The sequence below is a fragment of the Salvelinus namaycush genome, chromosome 22 (assembly GCF_016432855.1).
Source record: "Salvelinus namaycush isolate Seneca chromosome 22, SaNama_1.0, whole genome shotgun sequence".
Lineage (NCBI taxonomy): Eukaryota > Metazoa > Chordata > Actinopteri > Salmoniformes > Salmonidae > Salvelinus > Salvelinus namaycush.
In genome coordinates this window covers 8,770,925-8,795,841 of record NC_052328.1, presented here as the reverse complement: position 1 = coordinate 8,795,841, position 24,917 = coordinate 8,770,925, and the positions used below count along the sequence as shown (strand labels likewise).

The window sequence follows — 24,917 nt, the reverse complement described above, 5'->3', positions numbered from 1 at the left end:
CCCCACCAAGATTTACATGCTAAAATCTCCACTGCCTTTACGAATTATGAAGCATTTATGTGCTTTCTGTGATTTTTTAAAATTACTAAATGCTTTAAAATTCACAAGAAGTGACGTTAGCTGATGAAGATGATTTCATAGAACAAAACATATAAGATCTCCTAAGCCTTTGTCTACCACAGACCTTATTGTCTGCATTTATCAAAAAACCCTACAAAAACTATCCATTAATATCCCCATAGGCTTTGTCCAACAAACCATAGTGGAGTTTGTGCCTAAAAAAATACATAATTACTATTGTTCTCCATGAGTCTGGATCTGAGAACCTCCCTAGCCTCTGCCGAGTCCCCAACAACTGAATGTTCCAGTTTTCAGGGGAAATGGAAAGTCGTGTGACTTCCGCTTTTGGACATGAACAAGGCGACACTCCATCTCGACTCCTCCTTCACATTTATTGGGATTGATTGAACAGCGCAGAAGAGAACCTCCCCCAAATGTTTTGCTGTTGTGCTCTTCATGACCAGTATGTATGGGATGTAGTTTCAAGTGTTTCTTTTAAGCCTGCTACGTTAGGTTAGTAGTACATCCTGACGATTTCTAGAATGAAAAATATTCTAGCCACTCTGATTGGTCCCAGAAACCAATGGGTTGGGCCAAAGCCAGAACACATGTGGATAAAGCAGCAGTTTGACAATTCTTCATTGGCTTTGATACTCTGATTGGTTAGATATGATACAATCACTGATTGCTTTGTTTTGCACAACACCCCGCATTTTGACATCACCACAAACGACTTCAATGATGGCAGTCTCAGACTGAAGTATGAAGCGAATGATCGAGCAACAGAAGAATTCAGTTTGAGTTGTCAGCCAAGTGAACGGGGGCATTGTCATCCTATGGGGGCATAGCCATGGTAGCCAAAATAATTGCCTGCCCAGCATTTTTATACATGACCCTAAGAATGACGGGATGTTAATTGCTTAATTAAGTCAGGAACCACACCTGTGTGGAAGTACTTAATTTCAATATACTTTCTATCCCTCATTTACTCAAGTGTTTCCATTATTTGGGCAGTTACCTGTAATTGAAAGTAACACCAGCTGTAGTAATAGTTGATGTGCTGTGAGCATCCCCACAAAGTCAATTGGACAACTGAAAGATGCCATGCAGTCCATGATTCATGTTGGACTTTTCAGGATGTGAACGTTTGAAAGCCTTATTCAGAAAGAGGATATTGGTGAATATTGAATAGAAAAATACTCATCCTTACTCTCAATTCCCCCAGGAAAAAAAGATTGCGACAGAGTGCAGTATAGCTGCAGTACAATGCAGTATAGCTGCAGTTCAACAATTCAGAAATTACTGCGTCCAAAATACCACAGTCGACTGCAGCAGTTACTGCACTTTTACTGTCGTTTAAAAACGACAGTCTTTTTTGTAAAATGTTTGTTTTACGCACAACATTTCCCTCTCCATTGTGTTCGCTATTTGCTGTCGATTTGGCTCTCATAGTTTATTATATAAATTATGATTTACATTATGGTCCATGGCCTTGTGTTATTATTGGCTACTGTAATGTATTGAAGGAGTCATGGGGTGGCGCACGTGGTCTGTAGCGCTCGAGGGCACTGTTCGCTCTCTGCTCCATCTGGTCAATGAAAACATCTAACGTCAGTACAAATGAGTCAAAAGTACAAATGCATTTCCGTTTGAGGATGTCGAAACCTGCTACATTATGCCATTATACACGACATTTGGGTGATTCTGCAACTACGGGAACTTCTATGTCCTCAGGGTCAATTTTTAGGATTGTATTAAAAATGTTTTTATTCTTTATATGTTAAGTTTACACTACAATCACTTTCGATGTTTGGGGCGGCAGGTAGCCTAGTGGTTAGAGCGTTGTGCAAATAACTGAAAGGCTGCTGGATCGAATCCCGGAGCTGACAAGGTAAAAATCTGTCTTTCTGCCACTGAACAAGGCAGTTAACCCACTGTTCCCCGGTAGGCATCATTGTAAATACGAATTTGTTCTTAACTGACCTTCCTAGCTAAATAAAAATGTTATACCACAATTTCACTGTATTGTGCCAGACTTTTGAGCTTCTACTATGTTTTTCTATGAAAAAAACCCATTAATAATTACACATTATATAATGTTATCTACTAGAGAAGGAGTCAATTAAATAAAATCTACATCAATATTTGTTGTGCATATAGCCTTTATATTGTTATTTACAAAAAATATACCTGTCCTTTGGTAGTGATGTCATTTCCACCACTGAGGGCACATTCCTCATTAATAAAGTTTTGTCAAAATAAAGTATATTTAGTTACCATGGACTCGTATTTTGACACAGAAGAAGATGGCTGCAGCAGGCAGTTATTCCAGATGTGATGTCCAGAATTTAAAGAAAAATCTAGGTAACTATTGCTTAACTGTGGTGGAAATGACAGAAAGTGGTGGAAATGGCAAAAATCCATTATGTTATTACTTTTGACTTTTTTTTCTTCTTTAGGCTTATTTAATCATGTTTTAAGTCTCTTTAATCTAGAAAATACTCCAAGGTGTGCACAATTGGAAAACTTAAGTAGTATTTTCTTTGTTTTTAGAAGATGCCACATAAAACAGCACAGATGTCACAGACATAGAAACAAAAACAAAAAAATGATCCTATATGATACCAGGAATATCTGCAAAAAGACAAGGAGAGATACTGGAAGAAAAAAAGAAGGAAGAAGGGAAATCTATCTCTGAGTTTACAATGTGAGAACAAAGCAAATGAAGGGAACTCTGAAGAACTTGAGAAGGATTGTAATTGTTTTTGAAATTCCATCATTGCAGAGTTAAAGCAACAGTATAACAAAATGTGCAGTGCCAAGGACAAACACGTGGCTTCAAAGATCCTCAGAGGCAACATCCTGAAGAAAGTATGGCCTGGTCAAAGCCGCAAACAGAGAATTTGGATTTTCAACAAAACCAATTAGGGCAAATGAAAACAGGCCAACGAGTCTTCAATACTCCAGGAAAAAGCAGTGTATAATGATTAGCACAGGCACAGAAGAGAAAATCACTCGATTCTATGAACGTGAGAACCTGAAGAAAGAGTGCATGTATAGAGAGTGCTCCCTTTGCCAAGCAAAAGAGCTTAAAACATCCGTCTTTGATGCTGGTGAGCAGACATGGTGGTTTGAGTGGAAAAACAAAGCTGAAGAGAGCGAGAGAGAAGAAAAAAACAGAGGGAAACATGGAGAAGTTCACAGTACATTTGATAGTAAAAGAAAAGGTGTGTGGCACACTGCAGATTCTACTGGAGGACTTCTCCAAAGCATTGAAAGAGAAGTTGGAGAAACACGTGTACACCATTCGACACCAATATTACAAACTGAGAGAATTAAATGAGAATCTGTGGAAAGAGGAAATCATCGTGCATATTGACTTTGCAGAGAACTCAGGGGCGCAACTTTCACTGGGGACAAGGGGACATGTCCCCCCCCCCCCCCCCCCCCCCCCCCGCATTCTGAAAAGGCATTTTTGTCCCCCCCAGTTTTATCATTGGAATGTGAAACAAAACGAGGCAACAGTGTGCTTTAGGACCATGCAGACGCCTCTGAGCTGTCGGGTAGGCTGTTTGGAGTGTTTATCCGACTGGATAAAACTAATTATAAATAATTATGTCCCCACCCCACTTCTAAAACCGAAGTTGCTCCCCTGATATAACAACCTGTGTAAATACACCAGTGAAATCCAGGCAGTTCACTTTGGTGATTCGCACAAGCATGTGACTTTCCACACCTGTTTTGGATATAACACAAATGATATCGTTTTACTTTGCTCACTGAGCTCTTCTATGCAGATGACCCCTCTGCAATCTGGGCTCATCTCTCAAAAACATCGGTCTACTTCCTTGAGCTCTGTACATTGGGTACTTTTCGAATGTTACTTTGTCTTAAATGAATTAAATGTTTAACAATGGTTGTTGTTCAAAATGTTTGCATTAAAATATGTCGGAGGAAACCCGGCCCGCCACAGGAGTCGCTGGAGCGCAACGAGACAAGGATATCCCTACCGGCCAAACCCTCCCTAACCCGGACGACGCTAGGCCAATTGTGCGTCGCCCCACGGACCTCCCGGTCGCGACAGAGCCTGGGCGCGAACCCAGAGACTCTGGTGGCGCAGCTAGCGATGCGATGCAGTGCCCTAGACCACTGCGCCACCCGGGAGGCCCTACCTCGTATTTTTTTTAGAGTTCCCAGTTGACTTGAAAGTACCATTTAAGATGGAAAGGTTGCTTGCTGGGAGTGTTTTCGGGTTTGAGAGCAATGGCGGAAGCAGAAGTAATGCTTGATTCTGTTGGCGCGAGGGAAGATAGAGGAAATTAGTGTAATAGGCTAGTGTAACATCTAAGAATGGAGCTAAAGTTGTAAATCAAGATAAGCCTTGGTATGATAATGCGTAATTCCTTGTTGGAGTGCGATTTATGAGCAAGGATGTTTTTGGGGGAAACCTGTTTGTGGTCACAAAGATAGTGAAGAGTGCATTGGACTTGTGGAGTCAGTTAGAGTGACCAAGAGTGGTATGATATTGATTTCATGTGTGTCAAAAGAACAAAAGGTCAAAGCACTGGGGATGTACAGCACTATCAACACATGAAGTGGAATGCTATGATTATCGGAGTAGGGCACCGATAAAAAGTGTCCTATCTGGCATCTCGATGGATATTGAGGCTTCGTGTAAGGCTGAGATATATGAGATATGCAGTGCAAGCTTATGTACAAAAGCCACTTCAGTGTCATAAATGTAAAACGTTTGACCACGTGACAAGTATTTGCAGACGGAATATTATTTTTGAATAGTCCACGATGGGAATCAAGTTCCAGAGTGAAGGAGGTCAAAGTAGGAAGGATCAGGGCTGTCGAGAAGGCCTCCTATGCAGATGCACTGAACATTGACGAAGTAGCGAGTAGAGTTCATGTAGCTATGGCCGTGGATGATGCTCAACAGTATGTGGATGTCAGTCAGTTGAAAGATTCTGAAACACTAACACGGAACCCAAACCGGCTGTGCGCATGCGCCATCGTGCATAAATTTATTTTGTCCCCCTACACCAAACGCGATCACAATTTGGGGACAGGTCGAAAAGCATTAAACTTGTATGGCAATTTAGCTAGCTTGCACTTGCTAGCTAATTTGTCCTATTTAGCTAGCTTGCTGTTGCTAGCTAATTTGTCCTGGGATATAAACATTGAGTTGTTATTTTACCTGAAATGCACAAGGTCCTCTACTCCAACAATTAATCCACACATAAAACAGTCATCTCTTCTCCTTCCATCTACACTTTTACCACGACAAATGGCAAAACATTTCATCTTTCAATCACCCACGCGGGTATAACCAATGAGGAGATGGCACGTGGGTACCTGCTTCTATAAACCAATGAGGAAATGGGAGAGGCAGGACTTGCAGTGCGATTTGCGTCAGAAATAGAAAGGAGTTCTATTTTAGCCCTTGGCATCACAGACGCTCGTTGGCGCGCGCGAGCAGTGTGGGTGCAGTAATTGAATAACATGATTTCTAAATTTATTTTGCAACACTCGGGCACGCAACGTGTCTGGTTTGGTCAGCATGTAATCCTTAAGAATGTTGATTTTGTTGCGTTTATTAATTGTACAGGACACACTAACGAAAAATCACTGTGAAAGCGGCTAAAGGTTCTTGGATCTGCAGGATTTCACTGCTGAAACATTGCAGGGAATACTGTCTGAAGATGCTTCCCTCTCTCAGGCCCCAGAGGCTGTGTACGGAGCTGACTACATTTGAATAAGTGAAGTAGTACATTGAATTTCGTTTTGTTTTTGACATTAATATGACTGTGTTTCATAAATGTTTAGTGAAAAAACAAAATCGTTAAAGTATCTCCGTTTTTACCCCACCCAATAGGTGGCGGCAATGCACCTTTTTGGATGTAGTCTGCCAATAAAACCTTGACGAAGAAGAAGAAGACGAAGAAGGTTGCTGGCTTTTTAGTTGCTTGTCACTTCCTGAATTTAGGATACGATTCTCTGTAATATAGTGGTATGTTTATCAGATCCTCGACCACAAAGCAAGCTATACAAAGATATTGAAGTGACTTTCCCTACTAAGAAAAAGTGAAGACAATCATTTGCTGAAGGCTTGCCTTGACACTAAACATGGACTATTGGGTAAGTGAATAATGGGCTTTTTTTTTTTTTAAATAGGATTTTCTTTCTTTCTCTGAATAAATGTAAGTATTGCTTGAGCCATTGTAACGTTAGCTAACTTCGTGTGTCAGAAAGCATACAAGCAGCAGGTCTCACTGATAAATTATTTACATTATAACAGTTAAGTTTACTGTGTTGCTGCAAGCGATAGTAAAGCGTCCAGACCAGTGGACCGAAGTTTGCCTACACAATCATGTTTCTTGCCCTGGAGCACTAACGTTACAGTGTTGACATAGTTCGCGCATTGTTAAAGTGATTATAGCACATATTCTTAGTATTTGAATAACACCCCTGGCATTTATAATTATTTTGACGTCGAACCTTTTTCAAGTGCGCGGATCATTTTTTTCAGGGTAGTTTATTTTGTATGTATTCGGAGGGAATAATGTGGCATAAATACAGATCAAGAATCTGATATGGAAAGGTTAAGATTCTTCTAAGATACATTTTGTCTCAACTGCCTCAACAACCATTCACACTTGCAGGCATAGCCTTCTAGTTGTAGGTTTGATTTTCTTTTAGTTTGCAGTATAATACGGGTTTTATGACAGTTATTAGAGTGAGTTACTGACCAGATGCGTTCTAGAAATGTGGCAAACCTGTCAGAAATGTCAGTGTTCTGAGTATGGAGTAGAGTCACCTGTAGCTTGACAGGTTCTTTCTTCACATTCAAATGATCCAGGTTCTTTCTCATATTCTAATGATATGACAACTTTATGATCAAAAACGGTTTCTCATTTGCAGTGATTTAAGACATCGAAAGGGAGCTTTTACTGCGAAGTAGGGGTGCTGAGGGTGCAGCACCGCCCCCCCTAGAAAAATCGGAATAAAAACAAAATATTTATAAAATTAAAAATATATGTTAAAAAATAAATAATAATCTTTACAAAAGTAGTGCACTGGGCCTTTACTAGTCTTGTATTAGCGGACATATATGGCTATAGACTTACACAGTATATAATACGGTATATACAGACATCAGCAGCCATACGTACTGTACGTCTTTGGACATCAGTACCTTCAACACTTTGTGCCATGGAAATGTGCTTTTTAATCACTTGCACTACAGATGTCGGATCTTAATTTGACCCGTTTAGTCGCAGGAGGAAAATAATCCTGCAGCAGGAGCATTTGAACATCTGAAGAAATATTTACAATCGCAGCCAGGGGGGTGTTTGTATATTAGTGCTGAGTGATTAAAACAACGAATGGAACGATACCGGTTAAATTATTTGAATTCCATTTCGTTCAGGGTTTTTTCTGTGAGCTCAATAAGCACATTTCGCAGTTTCTATAGAGATAAATCAGATCATGCTTGAACTGTGTAATGTAGTAGGGAGTTGTAATTTCCAACAGGCCAATATTCTACACAGTTTAATGCAGAAAACATGGTAATTAACTACAATGGCCATAATCCATTGCGCGCCTACTTGTCCGGTCTGTCTGTGTGTTTCTTTTATGCCTGCTATGAGAAGAGACCGAAGAATGCGCGATCGAGAGGGATTGAAAGCAGTTGCATCGCGAGGTATCTCTACCTGAAAATACATAATCTAAGTGATTGATTGTTGGTATTCAGCAGTCATAAAAGTATGCCTTATTTACTTTAAAGAACTACTAAAATAGTGATTTTGTCAGACAGCATAGGCAGCAGCTCTATATTGATTAGATTACTTGGAATGAAATAATTGTCATCAAATAAAACAAATGTAATAAACAAAACAAAAATATTTTATTAAATTAATGTAAATAGGTGATTATTAATAAGTGAAAAGTAGTAATGGGTAGTCACAAACATCATGGGACTTTTATTAATTTGACTTTTAGTGTTTTCAACCCACATAATGTATAGTGCGTTTAATGTTTTTAAAAAACGATTGAAATCGAAAACGTGATGATTTTTTTAATAATCGAACCGAAACCGAACCGACCTCAAGCTGGCATTAGTGCATAAGTCTAAGCTTTAAGAGCCTAACTATACGCATGGCAAATAGCCTATATGCCAATCGCCAAATGCTTTTGGGAACAGGCAGAAAAAGTTAACAGAGGCAAAAAGGACAATGTTAGAGTTCAAAAAGAGAAAAGCTGCAAAATGGAGAGTTGAAAATGAAGAGAGGGGAAGGCTAGAAAAGTAATGTTTTGGAAAGATTTGGTGAAGTGGTAAAATACGAAGATTGTAAGGCGCTATACATATTCAACAGTCACAAAACGGGGACTTCAAATAGGACTGGCACGTCAAGGGAACTGTGGCCTAATGTTCAGGTGGGTTAAATGGAAACTGAATTCTGGACACTAAATGTAGGTCTATAACCTCTCATGGAAGCCTTCATTTGAACTCCTGCAGAATTAAGCATTTCTTGCAGTAAAAGTATACAGCAAATGTTGGGTACATTTTTACTCCGGAACAGGAGTGGAAAAATATGATTTTCTTTCAGCATCTTGCGAGAATTGCGAATGCGCAGTTAGATACCATCTGTAGAGGTGCTATTTTTATCAGTATAATGAAAGCTGATAGTATTTCAACCACATAAAATATGCATCCAAGCTGAACTGAAATCTTATGAGAAACATGTTGGGTTGTTTTCACAGCTTTCTATTTTCTTACAACTTGTCATTTTGAACATTTTGCACAGAAAATCTTTACCGTTTTTCTTTGTTGAGTTATAGCATTTTCTCCCCAGTCCCTAAACGTCTTTGCTCCGCGAAAGAAGCAGAGATGACAGAGAGAACTTTACCAATGTCAACTAGATTGAATTCTATCGATTTATGACATTCTGGTGAGCAAGAGTTTATTTAGTCTTCTAGGGTAACATAGGCTAATGACAGTCACAGAAGAAAAGCTGCATGTGTTTAATTATAGACAAGTTGACTAACAAATAGAGAGAGAAAAATGTGCAGTTGTATGTTTTAGAATTAGCTTAAAAAATTTCAAAATTCTCTCAACCTCAATGTGTAGAATAGCGTGAGATTAGCTATAAAACTGCAAATTTTACTCTGCCCCAGGACAATATGTGTAGAATCGGTGGAAATTAGCTTTAAAACGGCAACATTTTCTCTCGGCCTCATGGCAAAATGTGTAGAATAGTATCAGATTACCAATAAAACTGCACATTTTTCTCTTTGCCCCAAGGCAAAGATACCGTAGAGTAGTATAGAATACACCATATACATATGAGATGAGTAATGCCAGATATGTAAACATTTCTAGTCTATGCCTATAGGCAGCAGCCTCTAATATGCTAGTGATGTCTGTTTAACAGTCTGATGGCCTTCAGATAGAAGCTGTTTTCTGGATGATACCGGGGTGAACAGGCAGTGGCTCGGGTGGTTGATGTCCTTGATGATCTTTTTGGCCTTCCTGTGACATCGGGTGCTGTAGGTGTCCTGGAGGGCAGGTAGTTTGCCCCCTGTAATGTGTTGGGCAGACCGCACCACCCTCTTGGGAGCCTTGCGGTTGCGGGTGGTGCAGTTGCCGTACCAGGCGGTGATACAGCTCGACAGGATGCTCTCAATTGTGCATCTGTAAAAGTTTGAGGGTTTTAGGTGACAAGCCAAATTTCTTTAGCCTCCTGGGGTTGAAGAGGTTCTGTTGCGCCTTCTTTCCCACGTTGTCTGTGTGGGTGGTCCATTTCAGTTTGTCGGTGATGTGTATGCCAAGGAACCTGAAGCTTTCCACCTTCTCCACTGCGGTCCCATCGATGTAGATAGGGGGGTGTACCCTCTGCTGTTTCCTGGAGTCCACAATCATCTCCTTTTTGTTGACGTTGAGTGAGAGGTTGTTTTTCAGGCACCACACTGCCAGAGCCCTCACCTCCTCCCTGTAGGCTGTCGTGTCATCGTTGGTAATCAAGCCTGCTACTGTTGTGTCGTCTGCAAACTTGATGATTGAGTTGGAGGCGTGCTTGGCCACGCAGTCATGGGTGAACAGGGAGTACAGGAGGGGGCTGAGAACGCACCCTTGTGGGGCCCCAGTGTTGAGGATCAGCGGAGTGGAGGTGATGTTTTCTACCTTCACCACCTGGGGGCGGCCCGTCAGGAAGTCCAGGACCCAGTTGCACAGGGCGGGGTTCAGACCCAAGGCCTCGAGCTTAATGATGAGCTTGGAGGGTACTATGGTGTTGCATGCTGAGCTATAGTCAATAAACAGCATTCTTACATAGTTATTCCTCTTGTCCAGATGGGATAGGGCAGTGTGCGGAGTGATGGCGATTGCATCGTCTGTGGATCTATTGCGGCGGTAAGCAAATTTAAGTGGGTCTAGGGTGGCAGGAAAGCTAGAGGTGATATGATCCTTGACTCGTCTCTCAAAGCACTTCATGATGACAGAGGTGAGTGCTGCAGGGCGATAGTCATTAAGTTCAGTTACCTTTGCCTTCTTGGGTACAGGAACAATGGTGGCCATCTTGAAGCATGTGGGGACAGCAGACTGGGATAGGGAGAGATTGAATATGCCCGTAAACACACCAGCAAGCTGTCCTGTGCATTCTCTGAGGATGCGGCTAGGGATGCCGTCTGGACTGGCAGCCTTGCGAGGGTTAACACGTTTAAATGTTTTACTCACGTCGGCCACAGAGAAGGAGAGCCCACAGTCCTTGGTAGTGGGTCGGGTTGGTGGTACTGTGTTGTCCTCAAAGAGTGCAAAGAATGTGTTTAGCCTGTCCGGAAGCAAGACGTCGGGCTCGGCGACGTGGCTGGTTTTCATTTTGTAGTCCGTGATTGTCTGTAGTCCCTGCCACATATATCTCGTGTCAGCCGTTGAATTGCGACTCCACTTTATCTCTATACTGACGTTTAGCTTGTTTGATAGCCTTGCGGAGTGAATAACTACACTGTTTATATTCTGCCATATTACCAGTCACCTTGCCATGGTTAAATGCGGTGGTTCGCGCTTTCAGTTTCACGCGAATGCTACCATCTATCCACGGTTTCTGGTTATAGGTTTTAATAGTCACAGTGGGTACTCCTATACACTTCCTTATAAACTCAGTCACCGTATCCGTGTATGTGTCTAGATTATTTTTGCAAGCTACAAGGAATATATCCCAGTCCATGTGATCAAAACAATCCTGAAGCGAAGATAATTGCATTTATTTCAATGTTTTCAAAAAGTAAAATGAATAGTCTGATGATTTATAAATCAAAGAAAAGTGTCTCAGCTCAACTAAATCGAATTTGGATAGGGTGGAATGCATACACATCTTGACAGTTTTTCAAAATGAAATAGTAGGGCCACACAATACAGGCTTTCAATCCACAACAAGGACGATTTAAAAATGCCAGCATCAAACTGAAAGTACAGTCGGTCTATGCTACTGTAGCTAGCGCATAACGGCTTAGCAATGGAAATCACACCTACTGTAAGAGCCATCCACTCAAAAGACCATAAGCATATTGATAAATTATACACAGCCTAACTATAAAACGTGGGCTAGCATCCACACTGGAGGAATCTTCATCGTTCTACAGTAGGCCTACACCTGTCAATCAACTGATGGCACAAATCAGCTCAACTCAGCCAGGGAAACACAAACAGTAGGCTATTATCGGTTTTCACACCTTTCGTTATGTGGCAATGGATAGGCTAACGAGTAGCCTACAGAATGTAGCATATTGGAATATAATCCAATAACAAGTGGCCTATTGCAACCATTGATGGCACTGTATTATTGTGAAGTAATGCCTCGTTAAACCATCAATAGGCTCAAAATTCACCCGCCCAGCTGATCTCAATTGCAACCATTATTGATTACCGCATTGCCGGTCCCTAAAATAGGATGTCGGGGTTACCTTAGTCCTGCTTGCAACCAAAGTCTTTCAAGATACTTATGTAAATATAGTGTGTGGACACCCCTTCAAATTAGTGGATTCGGCTATTTCAGCCACACCCGTTGTTGAGTGGTGTATAAAATCGAGCACACAGCCATGCAAACGCCATAGACAAACATTGGCAGTTGAATGGCCTTACTGAAGAGCACAGTGACTTTCAACCTGGCACTGTCATAGGATACCACCTTTCCAACAAGTCAGTCCGTCAGATTTCGGGCTTGCCAGAGCTGCCCCGGTCAACGGTAAGTGCTGTTATTGTGAAGTGGAAACGTCTAGGAGCAACAACGGCAATGCCGCAAAGTGGTAGGCCTTCAAGCTCAGAACTGGACCGCCGAATCGTCTGTGCTCGGTTGCAACACTCACTACCGAGTTGCTTCCAGAGACAGTTTGGAACATCAGCACAAGAACTGTTTATCGGGAGCTTCATGAAATGGGTTTCCATGACCGAGCAACCACACACAAGCCTAAGATCGCCATGTGTTTGCCAAGCATCGGCTGGAGTGGTGTAAAGTTCTCCGCCATTGGACTCTGGAGCAGTGGAAATGCGTTATCTGGAGTGATGAACCACTCTTCACCATCTGGCAGTCTGACGGACGAATTTGGGTTTGGCGGATGCCAGGAGAACGCTACCTGCCCCAATGCATATTGCCAATGTAAAGTTTGGTGTAGGAGGAATAATGGTCTGGGGCTGTTTTTCATGGTTCGGGCTAAACCCCTTAGTTCCAGTGAAGGGAAATCGTAACACTACAGTATACAATGACACTCTAGACGATTATTTTCTTCCAACTTTGTGGCAACAGTTTGGGGAAGGCCCTTTCCTGTTTCAGCCTCACAATGCCCCGGGGTACAAAGCGAGGTCCATACAGAAATAGTTTGTTGAGATCATTGTGGAAGAACTTGACTGGCCTGCACAGAGCCCTGACCTCAACCCCGTCGAAGACCTTTGGAATTAATTGGAATGCCGACTGCGAACCAGGCCTAATCGCCCAACATCAGTGCCCGACCTCACTAATGCTCTTGTGACTGAATGGAAGCAAGTTCCCGCAGATGTTCCAACATCTAGTGGAAGGACTTCCTAGAAGAGTGGAGGCTGTTATAGAAGCAAAGGGGGGACCAACTCTATATTAATGCCCATGATTTTGGAATGAGATTTTCGACGACCAGGTGTCCACGTACTTTTAGCCATGTAGTGTATGTGCTCCTTCTGGTTGGTATTATCATCATCGAAACAACTCTGACCTTTTTTAACAGACTAAGGGCGATTTATCTATTTGACAAGTATTCCGTACAATTGAAATAAAGTATTTAAAATCAAATCAAACTTTATTTGTCACATGCGTCAAATGCAACAAGTGTAGACCTTACTGTGAAATGCTTACTTACAAGCCCTTAACCAACAGTGCAGTTCAAGAAGAGTTATTTATATTTACCAAATAACTAAAGTAACACAAGAAAATAACAATAACGAGGCTATATACAGGGGGTACCGGTACCGAGTCAGTGTGCGGGGGTACAGGTTAGTTGAGGTAATTTGTACATGTAGGTAGGGGTGAAGTGATTATGCATACATAATATACAGCGAGTTTCAGCAGTGTACAAAAAAAATAGAGGGGAGGCGGGGGGGTCAATGTAAATAGTCCGGTGGCCATTTGATTAATTGTTCAGCAGTCTTGGGCTTGGGAGTAGAAGCTGTTAAGGAGCCTTTTGTTCCTAGACTTGGCACTCCGCTACTGCTTGCCGTGCGGAAGCAGAGAAAACAGTCTATGACTTGGGTGACTGGAGTCTGACAATTTTATGGGCTTTCCTCTGACACCGCCTATTATATAGGTCCTGGATGGCAGGAAGCTTGGCCCCAGTGATGTACTGGGCCGTACACACTACCCTCTGTAGCGCCTTAAGGTCAGATGCCGAGCAGTTGCCATACCAGGCGGTGACGCAACCGGTCAGGATGTTCTCAATGGTGCAGATGTATGACTTTTTTTTTTTAATCTGAGGACCCATGCCTAATCTTTTCAGTCTCCTGAGGGGGGAAAGGTTTTGTTGTGCCTTTCCTCATATACCACGGAAAATCTACTGTGGAAGTTTACCCGAACATTTTGTATGAATGGAAACTAATGTTGGTGTAGCCTACTGTTATTATTTAATTTGTTTCCTATTTATTTTATGCATCAAATACAATTGTCTTTAAAATGAAGTGTCTGGTATAGTAATTTCCTATCCAGATCTGGGTCAATTATCCCTCGACTGTCCATATTTTAAATGTGTAACTAAATTATGTCAATCCCCCGATTTTAGTTATTTATGCCAGAAGGGCGTGTGCCGGAATCGAACCCACGGTAGGTCTGTGTGCGCAATGAAGGCAGCGGGTCTAACAGCTAGACCACAAATGAACTCAGTGTTGACAGTTGACGCTCAGATCATGGTATTTGACTTCATTATTTGAAGTATTTGAATTTTATTTTCCATAAGATACAGACCTTGGAACTCTAAGAATTCATGACATGTGTTTGCCAAGCCAGTGTTGATACTAATGTGTATTATCACACTGTTTTCCCCTTGATGTCTCTCATAGCAGTGGCCTCCTCACACCCAGTACATTTCCATGAGAAATACGACCTCCCCTTAGAGACAACAAAGGTCTCCTTACAGAATACTGTTGGCCTGGGAAAACGGATGCATGGGCGTTTACACAACAATAGGGAGAACAAAATAAGCGTGGGCTTCAGGACTGCACTATTTCTCCTAATGCAAAGACGGCCACGAAAAAAATGTTTTGTGACTGACAAAGTATGTTATTTGAAAAATGTCAGAAAGAAATGTGTCGGATAACAAAGAGTACGTACGTGGCAAAGGGTTTATATCTGTTGCACCAGGACGTTCCTTTTGCCCTGACGCAAGATAACACAATTTAATCTCTCCAGTTTATGGCATATAAACATGTAAATGTGGCACTGGATGCTCAGCGCTGCTGTCTGTGCTACAGAAGCACTGAACTCAAAGGGAACTACAGCTTTTGCATACATATGTAAAAAGTCCTGACAAAACGTTCGTTTTTTTCACCTTTTTAGATGGAGAATGAAGCCTAATCCTATGATAATGCATTAAGATTAGCTGCCCATCTTATACATTGCCGCTGCTGGTCACATAGTATGTTTCTCCGGTTGAGCCCAACTCTGCGCTATTTATCTAACCTTGGCAGACCCGTCGGAGATTAAACCTAACAACTGTCGTCAGGGGGTGTATTCTTGTGATTGAAAGGCAAAGCTTTCATTCAGGTTCAACCATTGTAGAATTTGGATTTGTCATTACCATAGGCTAAACTACTGTCAGTACTCTTTATTACGTAAACTATTTTTTTTATGTCATACTGTTTCTTTTTTTTGCTGTGACTTTTACTAGACCTGGATTGACGTGATTCCATTTAAGCAAGTCGTCAGTCGTCAATTTAAAGCCTACGTTTCTAACGAAGTAACTAAAAGTGTTTGCTTTGCAACCAAATACTCTGCGTTGAGCATGGTTGGTTTCATTGATGTCATTGTACTGCATCACCAGTACCTATTATATTTTCCCCCCAAAGCTTTATGCGATGTTAGATTCAGTGGTTAGGAATAGTGGGTATTCAAGTTACTGTCTTGTGGACCTTAAGCTTTTCCCTATCTTATTGTTATCAAGCAGAAACGCATAGTGTTGTAAAAAAGTAGTGATCTAGAGATAAACACGTTTTACTGCACTCATGAAATTAATGAATTATTTACTATAACCGCTGGTTTGGAAATGGGCTCAATTTGTCAAATGCAGATACGGTATGAGCACTTTTTCTATATTCCACACCTAAAATAGTGTGTTCCTTGTGTTTTGTATTTGGAATACGTTAGTGATCCGTCTATCAGATAGTAATTTGTTTTTGAGTTGATTGATAATGAACACCTACCTGCACAACGTGATTTAATGAGCCATTCGCATGTTCACTGTACCGGCCGTGTGTACTTAGACTTGCATGGCTTAATCTTTGAGACAAGCATATGCTACTGGCAGGATCAACCAGGTAGCCACTCGCAACATAGCATGTTATTGCACTTCCTCTACACTCAAATTAACACACCAGTTAATTTGACTACAGTTCAGCATTTAACACCATAGTACCCTCCAAACTCGTCATCAAGCTTTAGACCCTGGGTCTCGACCCCGCCCTGTGCAACTGGGTACTGGACTTCCTGATGGGCCGCCCCCAGGTGGTGAGGGTAGGTAACAACATTTCCACCCCGCTGATCCTCAACACTGGGGCCCAACAAGGGTGCGTTCTGAGCCCTCTCCTGTACTCCCTGTTCACCCACGACTGCGTGGCCATGCATGCCTCCAACTCAATCATCAAGTTTGCAGACGACACTACAGTGGTAGGCTTGATTACCAACAACGACGAGACGGCCTACAGGGAGGAGGTGAGGGCCCTCGGAGTGTGGTGTCAGGAAAATAACCTTACACTCAACGTCAACAAAACTCGTGGACTTCAGGAAACAGCAGCAGAGGGTAGTAAGTTTTAAGTTCCTCGGCGTACACATCACGGACAAACTGAATTGGTCCACCCGCACAGACAGCGTTGTGAAGAAGACGCAGCAGTGCCTCTTCAACCTCAGGAGGCTGGAGAAATTCGGCTTGTCACCAAAAGCACTCACACACTTCTACAGATGCACAATCGAGAGCATCCTGTCGGGCTGTATCACCGCCTGGTACGGTCACTGCACCGCCCACAACCGTAAGGCTCTCCAAATAAAATTTGATTTGATTTGAGGGTAGTGAGGTCTGCACAACGCATCACCGGGGGCAAACTACCTGCCCTCCAGGACACCTACACCACCCGATGGCCATAAAGATCATCAAGGACAACAACCACCCGAGCCACTGCCTGTTCACCCCGCTATCATCCAGAAGGCGAGGTCAGTACAGGTGCATCAAAGCGGGGACCGGGAGACTGAAAAACAGCTTCTATCTCAAGGCCATCAGACTGTTAAACAGCCACCACTAACATTGAGTGGCTGCTGCCAACATACTGACTCAACTCCAGCCACTTTAATAATGGAAAAATTGATGTAAAAAATGTATCACTAGCCACTTTAAACAATGCCACTTAATATAATATTTACATACCCTACATTACTCATCTCATATATATATATATATATATACTGTACTCTATACCATCTACGGTATCTTGCCATCTTTATGTAATACATGTATCACTAGCCACTTTAAACAATGCCACTTTTATATGTTTACATACCCTACATTACTCATCTCATATGTATATACTGTACTCGATACCATCTACTGCATCTTGCCTATGCTGTTCTGTACCATCACTCATTCATATATTTGTATGTACATATTCTTCATCCCTTTACACTTGTGTGTATAAGGTAGTTGTTGTGAAATTGTTAGGTTAGATTACTCGTTGGTTATTACTGCATTGTCGGAACTAGAAGCACAAGCATTTCGCTACACTTGCATTAACATCTGCTAATCATATGTATGTGACAAATAAAATTTGATTTGATTTGAAAATATATTTTTTGTGGAGGAAAAGTGTCTATGATGTTTCTCTCCTCCATTGGCTACAAATGTTATGTCTAATGGATGACAGGGGCCGAGTGTAGTCAGCTGACTCCTAGTCTTCCACCTCACCTGGTCCTGGTTGTGGATTTTTTATTTTTTATTTCACCTTTATTTAACCAGGTAGGCCAGTTGAGAACAAGTTCTCATTAACAACTGCGACCAGGGCTACCTGTCAGTCTAAAGACTAGTTGAATTTTGAAGTAGCAGATTACCCTAGTCACTTTCTCTCTCTCTAATGTAATTTCCACATGCGTTTCTACAGAGCGAACGAAATTGAACCATTGCGTGACTCTTCTGGTGTAAGTACTTGTCATTAGTAGACTTATTAGTACTTGTTGGGTATTGTATTTCTACTTCCGCAAAGATTAAAGTTGACTGATGGTGTGTTGAACTGTATATGATGGAAAGTGTGACGTCAATTGATTACGAGGGAATTGCATTGTGACTTGTGTGTTTTAAGGGTTTTTCATTTCGATTTTGTGCACGGGATGTAAATCTGCTATTGGGGACATGATTACTCGTGATTAAATGACGGTGATATGCGGTGACAGTCGGTGTCTGTAGCTAGATTTCCATCCAACTGGCAACAGATTTTTATGTGAATATTCTAAAGTCCATATTAAAACATTATGCACATTTTCCCACCAGAGATGTTTTCATCAAATGTACTTGTTGTGGATAAAAGGCTGTGCGTGACGACATAGTGCACATAAAAATAACTAGTTTTTTTGACCAAATTGTGTACTGAACAAAAATGTTTCAAAGATTTTACTGAGTTCATTTTAGGAAATCAGTCAATTGAAATACATTAATTAGGCCCTAATCTAAGGATTTCATATGACTGGGCAGGGGTACAGCCTTTGGTGGGCCTTGGAGGGCAAAGGCCGAACCACTTGGCAGCTAGGCCCACCCACTGGGGAGTTTTTCCCCACAAAAGGGCTTTATTACAGACAGAAATACTCCTCAGCTCCCCCCACCCTCCTCAGATGATCCCGCAGGTGACGAAGCTGGATGGCCTACACAGAGCCCTGACCTCCAAATTACATTGCAGGCGCCTTATGGTAGAGAAATTAACATTTTAATTATCTGGCAACGGATCTGGTGGACCTTCCTGCAGTCAACATGCCAATTGCACACTCCCTCAACTTGAGACATCTGGGGCATTGTGTTGTGTGACACAACTGCACATTTTACAGTGGCCTTTTATTGTTCCCAGCACAAGGTGCACCTGTGTAATGATCATGCTGTTTAATCAGCTTCTTGATATGCCAAACCTGTCAGGTGGATGGATTGTGGATTGCTCACTAACAGGGATATCATTTATTTTATTTAACCTTTATTTAACTAGGCAAGCCAGTTAAGAACACATTCTTAATTACATGTCTGTGGAACTTGTTCAGTTTGTCTTTGTTGAATCTTGTTTATGTTCATACAAATATTTACACATGTTAAGTTTGATGAAAGTAAACGTAGTTGACAGTGAGAGGATGTTTCTTTTTTTGCTGAGTTTATGTGCATGTAGTCCCCAGGACCCTCCAGAAAATCCTCACATGTTGCATAGCAGTACAGACGGATCTACAATTGGAAATTAACAATGTCATCTCTCTATGTTCCTAGAGTGCCTTGGAGGTGTACAAGGAGATGCTATTGCTCTACCTGGAGGAAGGCAGGCGACTTGTGAACACCAACTGCGAGGAGCTGGAACCATGGCAGATCATTGGAGCTACTCTCATATCTACCCTAGGAGCAGTCTGGGTCAAAGGCTTCTTGTTTCAGCAAGAAAGTATGTTTTCCGATTATGGAATAAAGCATGTGTGTATCGTATGCATGGAAAACGTGATGAATGGGTGTTCTACATTATGGAAAGTGTTTTTTTGGTTTAATCAGACATGCTGCCTCATGATTCTTTACCCGTCTGAACGAGTATGCAATTATTCACTTCCCCTCATGGATTTAAAAGGAAAGGACTGATGTAATACTCTCTGTAGCTCATGCTTACGTCAATCCAATGTGCAGACTGGTAGAACGGTAAAGAATTGAGATGCAGGGTAGGTGTCAGCATTAAAGCACCTAGAGTTGGAACCGAAGTATGGCAGGGATTGACATTAAGGTTTGAAAGGCACTCACCCATTGGGCAAGTCAGGAGTATTTTGGGGTTGTCCGAGCCCCAAAATGTTTAGTAGATATTTTCACCTACACACAGTGGAGGAACCAGAGAGTCCAGACTACTGTAATTCTTTGTATTTTGGTTGTTGGCAGTTAAAATAAATTACCTGCCCAATGGGGCAACTGCTCAGGTCACTTGCCCCGGGCAAAATGGCAACCCTTAATCTCAATCACTGTATGGACTTGAATACTTTTTCCTGACATAATTGAAATATGTTTGAACTTGCAGTTTTTGTTCTTGTTCCACACTTCAGTTGATCTCTTTGTACATTTTCCAGCTGTTTTCCAGTTGTTACAAGTGACATAACCATGTTCAGACATGTTAGTGTTCTCACTGATGTTTGTGCATTTTCTAGAATACTACAGATCAATGATATTTCTATTCCAAATCAGGGGAAATTACGATTTGTTTTTTTGTTGTTGATGGCAGTAACTTGCTGTACACAAAATCTCATTTGGCAGGAAACTTTGTTCCAGTATTAGCTTGTACGCCAGCTGTTGGTCTTTTTTGAATTGTCTGCCCTTTCCAAGCAGCTGTATTATTAATATAAAAATTCCCAATTGAATTCAGCTTGTGGTTTTGTACTGTGCTGCTCATCTACCATTATTTCAACACAATCGCCTCTTTCTTTGTCGCTTAATAGCCCTGACATCCCGACTCAAGAAGCAGTGCTTTCGACTCATCAGAAAAATACCCTTTGTTGGCGCGACAGTAAGTTTCAAGCGGTTATTGTGTTCCTCTATTCCACAGATGTGCTCTGACTCTTCCTTGTCTGGCGTGGTATGAGTCACTCACTGATGACTTGAGTGTCGGCATGCGGGGGGGTGGTGAGACCTTTGACACAGTTTACATCATGGACTTGTGATAATGTTGGGTTACTGTTGGTCATTACAGAATGACTAAAACCGTATTTGGATTCAACTGAAGAGTGTGAATAGGCTGTACTTTAATCCGATGGTTACATCTAAATGTACATTATATAAGTTATGCAAAATAAGTTGAGTGCCGTCTAGCCACAAACATATTTGGATAGCATGCCAGGAAGATCTGGGCTATCACCTATACTTTCACAACTAGCTAGTTTTGATTGCTTTCATATATTTTCTATATTTCCCCGAGAACACTTTTAGATAAGTTGCGAACGCCAGTGTTGTAGCCTAAACACTCTCCTCAATGCTGCTGCTCCTTGGAAATGGTTTGTGTTGTCTGAGCGGTGATGTGTGTAATGTAACTAACTCGGTGTCTCTTCGCAACAGATCCAGAACCAGCTGAAAAAGGCCCTGGCTGACATGTCTCTCAGTCTTTGCACACTGAAGGAGGGCATGAGCTACACCAAACAGCTGCCTGAACAAGGGCTTAGCCAAGTTCAAGTTCTAGACAGGATCAGAGAGTATCAAACACTGAGTAAGTGGCTGAGAGTTTCCGGTTTCTGGAGCTTATTTTTCTACATTCTGTCTTTGTAGCCCAATGGGGCCGTTGACTTACTGCCCTATATATATTGTATTGACTATATCCTAGAAAACAAAATGCTGCGTAAGATGCTTTGGTATGTTCCTGACTGCGTTTTTTTGTGGAGAAATAATATAATGCAATGTAACGGCATAATATAATGGCTTATTACGGAGGAAATGACCTACGTGCCTTTTTGTATTGGCTACATGTGGCAAAATAAATGTGACATGTTTTGACAAGTGTGCCTGCTGCACAGGGTGTTTTTAGCATTGGTTTTATTTGTAGGGCAAGTTGTGAAATTCTAATATATACGGTAGTCATTTCCTGAGGTATGGCTGTTGTCTGCTCTTCACAGGTGAAGTGGATTGGGAGAAAGGCCGAGTTTCAGGCGCAGTGTACTGGGGAGATCAGACACTTACCAAACTTTTGGTGAAGGTATGTCTAGTCCACGAAACAACAGCCTTTGTCTCGTCTTGAATTCTTTGAATGAACAATCAAGTTTAACATCTGTGTGTAGTATTTTGAGTAATACATTTTTTAATTTAAAGCTCATACTACAGTCTTGTTTATATGACAAATCTCATCGCCTAGTGATTCCCTTTTTATATTCTTCCTTTTGTGGCTAGGTGTATGGAGACTTTGCATGGAGCAACCCACTTCACCCAGACATCTTTCCTGGTGTGAGGAAGATGGAGGCAGAGATTGTGAGAATGGCGTGTAGCCTCTTCAACGGTGGGCCCAACTCTTGTGGCACAGTGAGTTTACCTTCAGTACTCCCACAAGACTCACTGACCTAGGGTTTGGAAAATGTTCTTCTCAAGAGAATAATCAAAACGTATGCACCAGCATATTTTGAACACCGATTGCTGCTGCTGTTTCTGCTTTGTCCAGGTCACCTCCGGAGGAACTGAAAGCATATTGATGGCATGCAAGGCGTACAGAGACATGGCCTATGAGCGGGGTGTGAAACATCCTGAAATGTAAGTTCACTGTCAAAATCTAGTCCCAGATTATTTTTATTCTTGGCACACCAGATGGGTAAAATGGCGCCGGAGAGGATGGCAGACGTTTTACGTGCCCCCAGCCAATAGTTTTTTTTCTTCATTTATTTGCAACTTATTTTTTTACTTATTTTGTACATAATGTTGCCACTACCGTCCATCTCTTATGACCGAAAGTAACTCATCAGGACGCCGATTACTCACCACGGACTAGCAGAAACCTCTTTTTCCTTTCACGACTGATGAGTCCGATGCGAAGAATACACTGCTTCTTCGGGAACAGGTCCCGATCCCCGTAATCTGCGTGAAGATGAGGCGGAGAAAGAGGGGGCGAAGGTCGGGCTGCCTTCTGAGAATTTGTAGGCGATCGAATAAACCCCCACTTCCCTCCATTCTGCTAGCAAACGTGCAATCTTTGGACAATAAACTCGACGAGTTACGCGGAAGACTAAACTACCAACGGGACATTAAAAACTGTAACATCTTATGCTTCACGGAGTCGTGGCTGAACAACGACACTATCAACATACAGCTGGCTGGTTATACGCTGTACCGGCAGGATAGAACAGCGGTGTCTGGTAAGACAAGGGGCGGCGGTCTATGTATTTTTGTAAACAACAGCTGGTGCACGATATCTAAGGAAGTCTCGCGCTATTGCTCGCCTGAGGTAGAGTATCTCATGATAAGCTGTAGACCACACTACCTACCGGGAGAGTTTGTAGCTGTTTACATACCACCACAGTCAGAGGCTGGCACTAAGACAGCTTTGAATGAGCTGTATTCCGCCATAAGCAAACAAGAACATGCTCACCGAAATGCGGCACTCTTAGTAGCCAGGGAATTTAATACAGGGAAACTTAAATCCGTTTTACCAAATTTCTATCAGCATGTTAAATGTGCAACCAGAGGAAAAATAACTCTGGATCACCTATACTCCACACACAGAAACGCATACAAAGCTCTCCCTCGCCCTCCATTTGGCAAATCTGACCACAATTCTATTCTCCTGATTCCTGCTTACAAGCAAAAATTAAAGCAGGAAGCACCAGTGACTAGATCAATAAAAAAGTGGTCAGAGGAAGCAGATGCTAAGCTACTGGACTGTTTTGCTAGCACAGACTGGAATATGTTCCGGGATTCCTCCGATGGCATTGAGGAGTACACCATCAGTCATTGGCTTCATCAATAAGTATTATGTATTATTTGTTACATTGTTACCCCAGGAAATCTTAAGTATTATTACATACAGCCGGGAATAACTATTGTGTATATAAGAGCAACGTCAACTTACCAACATTACGACCAGGAATACGACTTTCCCGAAGCGGATCCTCTGTTCGGACCACCACCCAGGCCAATGGATCTGATCCCAGTAGGCGACCCAAAACAACGGCGCCACAGAAGGGGCAGACGGAGCGGTCTTCTGGTCAGGCTCTGTAGACAGGCTCACCGCTCCCGAGTATACTACTCGACAATGTACAGTCTCTTGACAACAAGGTAGATGAAATTCGAGCAAGGGTTGCCTTCCAGAGAGACATCAGAGATTGTAACATTCTCTGTTTCACAGAAACATTGCTCACTCAGGATATGTTATCAGAGTCGGTACAGCCACCCGGTTTCTTCACGCATCGCGCCGACAGAAAGAAACATCTCTCTGGTAAGAAGGGCGGGGGTGTATGCCTTATGATTCAACTCATGGTGTGATCATTACAACAAACATACAGGAACTCAAGTCCCTTTTTTCACCTGACCTAGAATTCCTTACAATCAAATGCCGACCGCACTATCAACCAAGAGAATTGTCTTCGATTATAATCACAGCCGTGTATACCCCCCCCCGCCCCCAAGCAGACACCTCGACGGCCCTGAAAGAACGGCGCTGGACTCTATGTAAACTGGAAACCATATAACCGGAGACTGCATTTATTGTAGCTGGGGTTTTTAACAAAGCTAATTTGAAATCAATGCACCCTAAATTTTATCAGCATATCGAATGCGCGACTCGAGCTAGCAGCATTCTGGATCATTGCTACTCTAAATTCCGCGACGCATACAAAGCCCTCCCCCGCCCTCCTTTCGACAAATCTGACCACGACATTTTGTTGCTCCCAGCCTATAGACAGAAACTAAAACAGGAAACGCCCGTGCTCAGGTCTGTTCAACGATGGTCCGACCAATCGGATTCCACGCTTCAAGATTGCTTCGATCACGTGGACTGGGATATGTTCTAGATCGCCTCAGACAACAACATTGATGTATACGCTGACTTGGTGAGCAAGTTTATTAGCAAGTGCATCGGTGATGTTATACCCACGGTGACTATTAAAACCTTCCCTAACCATTCATGGCAGCATTCGTGCAAAACTGAAAGCGCGAACCACTGCTTTTAATCATTGAAAGGCGACCGGAAACATGACCGAGTACAAACAGTGTAGCTATTCCCTCCGCAAGACAATCAAACAAGCTAAGCGTCAGTATAGAGACAAAGTAGTCGCAATTCAACGGTTCAAACATGAGACGTATGTAGCAGGGTCTACAGTGAATCACGGATTACTAAAAGAAAACCAGCCCCGTCGCAGACACCGACGTCTTGCTCCCAGACAAATTAAACAACTCCTTTG

At 42.2% G+C, this 24,917-nt stretch overlaps 1 protein-coding gene across 2 annotated transcripts in view; it reads left to right on the top strand.

The window, feature by feature from the left end:
* Positions 1-6,003: 6,003 nt before the first annotated feature.
* sgpl1 (sphingosine-1-phosphate lyase 1) overlaps positions 6,004-24,917 on the top strand; it is a 39,495-nt gene continuing 20,581 nt past the window's right edge. The window contains exons 1-7 of one of the 2 annotated variants that reach the window (XM_038960334.1): positions 6,004-6,204; positions 19,294-19,459; positions 20,487-20,554; positions 21,100-21,247; positions 21,651-21,730; positions 21,922-22,050; positions 22,187-22,275. In XM_038960334.1, the coding sequence (XP_038816262.1) occupies positions 6,193-6,204; positions 19,294-19,459; positions 20,487-20,554; positions 21,100-21,247; positions 21,651-21,730; positions 21,922-22,050; positions 22,187-22,275 (692 nt within the window). In that variant the 5' untranslated portion in view covers positions 6,004-6,192. Of the gene's footprint in view, positions 6,205-19,293; positions 19,460-20,486; positions 20,555-21,099; positions 21,248-21,650; positions 21,731-21,921; positions 22,051-22,186; positions 22,276-24,917 lie in introns of those variants that run through there. The other variant, XM_038960335.1, reaches the window with a different exon arrangement.